The sequence below is a fragment of the Aplysia californica genome, unplaced genomic scaffold (assembly GCF_000002075.1).
Source record: "Aplysia californica isolate F4 #8 unplaced genomic scaffold, AplCal3.0 scaffold00339, whole genome shotgun sequence".
NCBI lineage: Eukaryota > Metazoa > Mollusca > Gastropoda > Aplysiida > Aplysiidae > Aplysia > Aplysia californica.
Genome location: NW_004797609.1, coordinates 298,124 through 301,893, shown reverse-complemented (window position 1 = coordinate 301,893; position 3,770 = coordinate 298,124). Strand labels below are relative to the sequence as shown.

At 43.9% G+C, this 3,770-nt stretch overlaps 1 protein-coding gene across 1 annotated transcript in view; it reads left to right on the top strand.

The window, feature by feature from the left end:
* LOC118478031 (ABC transporter F family member 4-like) overlaps window positions 1-3,749 on the top strand; it is a gene marked incomplete in the record, with an annotated part of 17,827 nt that extends 14,078 nt beyond the window's left edge. Inside the window, 2 exon segments of the mRNA XM_035970924.1 lie at window positions 345-542; window positions 2,289-3,749. Coding sequence (XP_035826817.1) covers window positions 345-542; window positions 2,289-3,403 — 1,313 coding nt within the window.
* Window positions 3,750-3,770: the final 21 nt, after the last annotated feature.

Genomic DNA, 3,770 nt, shown 5'->3' with positions numbered 1-3,770 from the left:
CTCTCTCTCTCTCTCTCTCTCTCTCTCTCTCTTGTTATCAATCCATCTACCTATCTATCTTTCTTTCTCTCACCTTCTCCCTCTCAGTCTCAGCCAACGGACATAAGAGGAACCATAGACTTTTGTCACTACAAAATATTTTTGTCAACTCTATTCAAAATTTTAAGAACCTAAATAAAGTCTAAATAAAAACGTAATGAATCAGAAAAGCAAGTATTTTTCTGAAAAGAAATTTATTCCACTTTTGAAAAGTTTGATCAAACAAGTGGGTACTTCATTACAATCATTGCCCAAATTGTATCATTACATCAAAATGTGTATTTTCATACGTACGTACATTTCAGAATCCCCTCGCTCGGCTCCCGCCTCCAGAACCCCACCCAACAGCGCCCGCCGACGCCCCCTGACGGCCCCTCCCCCGGAGCGACGGCCCCTCCCTACGACAAGTCGCCCTCTGTGGCCGGAGAAAAAGAAGGGGCGTCGCCCACACCCCCACAGCGCGGAGAACATCAAGAGAAAACAAACCAAGCTCAATGTCGTTGGTACGTACGTAACTATGGACGCTCGGTTAAAGTAAACTTAACTCTGTATAGACTCCGTATGTGGCAAACCCGCTATGCATGCCGAGGCCCATTTTTGGTTTTTAAAAAAAAAAGTAAAGTTGTTCCCACATCCGATCCGTACATTGAAGATTGCCTTGTTAGTGAGACAACTTCCTGGACCTTCGGCATAATAATATTGTGGTAGGGTGGCCAGTTCCTTTCCACGCCGCCTTTACTTTCCCAACTCGAAGTCAGTTACCCATTACTGCTACGAGGGCAGGAGGGGGCGAAAACAATCCGAGTCCGAACCGAGGCTCGAACCCTGACTTTCCGCTTCGGAGACGAGCGCACTAATCGCTCCGCCACTGCACCCTCCCGTTTTTGGTACCATTCTAAAAATGACGAAAACGTCACTAAATTGATCTTTAAATCAAAACAAGTGAACCTATTTCGATAGTTTTTCGTCTAATGAAAGAAATCCCGAAAAAAGATACCCTTTTTTTGTAATTGCCGAAAAAGTTAAATGATTTGATGTCGAGGTCGTCGTAAAGGTATACATGTGCCCGAGTCGCTGTCAGCGGCTCACCGACACAGCAGCAGTTCCGACGCGAGCTGCAGGGAGCGGCTTTCCGGAGATAAAGAGTTAAGCCCTAACCTACATTAGGAGGACATCACTTGACCTAGTATGCGCATCTGGGATCTCCACTTTCAGTTGGATCGGGTCACATATCGCTTCTTTAGAATTGCAAGGTTTTATCTGAAATTTTGTTTTCCCGTGGTGAAGGTCAGAAACAATTAATGTTCTATCTTCCCTATCAAAATCGGAAGTTTATTCAGAGTCGTTATCAAGATATTCAAAGAATTGTTGGGTTTTTTTAAGTGTGGCATGTTGTGAAACTCAAGATTTTTATAGTCAAATTTCTCAAAACTAGATCTAGGTAGGCTACTGAGCAGATAGAACTTTGTGATTCTTATACGGGGTGCCCACTACGGCTGGATCAGGTCGATCGCCCGAAACTGAAAACAAACACGTTTGTTTTTTTAGGCGACCGAGTCGATCGGTCGGTCTCATATTCTGTAGTGGGCACCCCGTATTAGGTTACGACTTGAGTCGTCCTACTCAAATACGCGTGACATAATATGCGAAATAGCTATGGTTTTAAATTTATATACGGTATGTAAAACAAGGAACGATATTTATTTTAATCGGATGCTCTTTAATATGACACGTTCTCTTAAGGCCAAATGTGTTAACAGCCTAGTTAGAGGTTAGAGTTATTCAGAGTCATAGCCTTGTTAAAAGTTTATAGCTTTCCGTTAAATAACAATCTTTATCGGTTGAAATAGATAAATTCTATCATATTATGAGGATCAGTGGTAGTTTTACAGAAAAAGGAATCTGGCAACAATCGTTATTGCAACATAATTGGATCACAGTCAAACCTGTCAAAGACGACCACCCACTGGCGAGAAGAAAAGTGGTCTTCTTAGACTGGCAGTCTTCTTGAGAAGTGACATTATTTATTTTATAAATAAATGAATAAATGAATAAATGAATAAATAAATAATACATAAATAACAACATAATTACCCTAATAAAGAGAAAAAGGAGAGAAGAAAAAAGGGAGGGGGGGTAGGGGAATGGGGAGTGGTCATTTGTACAAGTGCTTGTCTTGGACAGGTTGTCATCAGAGCAGGTTCAACCAACTGTAATTCGTGCATGTCTTCTCGATCTTTTATTTCCAGGGAGTCGACTTCCTATCGGTCTGGGCAAAGACTTGGACATGAGGATCGCCCGAATGCAGCGACAGGACAGCGCGCATCAGATGCGGGGAGCGGCGGAGGACGAGATCTACGTGGTCAACCAACCCCCGCCCACACCCAACAGCTTGGCGCCCATCAAGGACGAAGCGACGGAGATGAAAGAAGAGGAGGAGGAGAAACAAGAAGAGGAGGAGAAACCTGAAGAGGTGGAAGAGGAGAAGGTGGTGGAGACGGTTGGTGAGAAAGAGAAAGATAAAACTGAGCTTGGGGAAGAAGTGAGAGGTGAAGATGTTCCGAAGGAGACGGTTGGAGCGAAGGAGGGTGACGAGGGAGGAGAGGAGGAGGAGGAGGAGGAGGAGGAAGAGGAAAAAGAGATGAGTTTGCCGAGGGTTGTGGTTGACGTACGAGGAACTGATGAAAGAGGAGATAATGAACTGGAAAACACGGAAGAATGCAAGGAGACAAAGAAAGGGACAGAGAGAGGAGAAGAAAGTCCTGACACTGAGCCAGCTGCTGGTGGAGAAGGTAGAAATGAAGAAGAAAAGACAGAGGAGGAAGAGGAGACAGGGGTAATTGTTGATGAAGCAGACCACGCAGAAGAGGAATTACCGCGGGAAGGAGAAGAAAGCGAACAGGCAGCTGGTGAGACAGGGGAAGACAATACAGAGGTCAAAGTCGAACGAACCAAGTCCCCAACTGCAGGAATGTCCGAAGCGCCAAATGAAGCAAAGGCAGCAGAAGAGATTGGTTTGCTACAAGGCGAGACCTCTGGCGAGGGCGTTGTCGGGGATGCTGGGGAGACGGAGAGAGAAGACGGCAATGTCAAAACTGATGATGAAGAAGTGAATGAGAACGTTGAGAAGGACGAAACACAAGAAGAAGAAGAAGTTGGGGCAAAAGATTCTGTGGTTGAAGAGACACCGGAAATGAACAATTCTGAAGAAGAAGAAGAAGAAGAAGAAGAAGAAGAAGAAGGCTGTAAATCCAGTAAAGAGGTGAGGTTCTTCATCACTGAAGAGGCGGCGATTGTCAAAGGAGGGGATAATGAAGACGAGGAAGAGGTTAAAGAACAAGAAGAAGAGGCAGAAAATTCGTGATCCTGAGAAAGAAAATGATTAGTTGTTATTGTTGGGGGTTTTTCTCTTTGTGTTATAATATTTCTTTGTTATAGGATAATATCTCGTTTCTACCGAGGATCCATGGCGTGTATAAGAATGGATTGTGTAAAAGAGGACGTTTGATGGAAGATGTTGACAGTGCGACGAGATAATAGATTATAATAAATTACTCATTACAGAATTATTCGCACTGTTAGCACGTCTGAATACAAATGTTTAAAATGTTATACTGACCTTATCATGTTGTTTAAGTCAACGAGCGAGACAGGTGGGCTGTGAGAAGAGAGAGAGAGAGAGAGAGAGAGAGAGAGAGAGAGAGAGAGAGAGAGAGAGAGAGAGAGAGAGC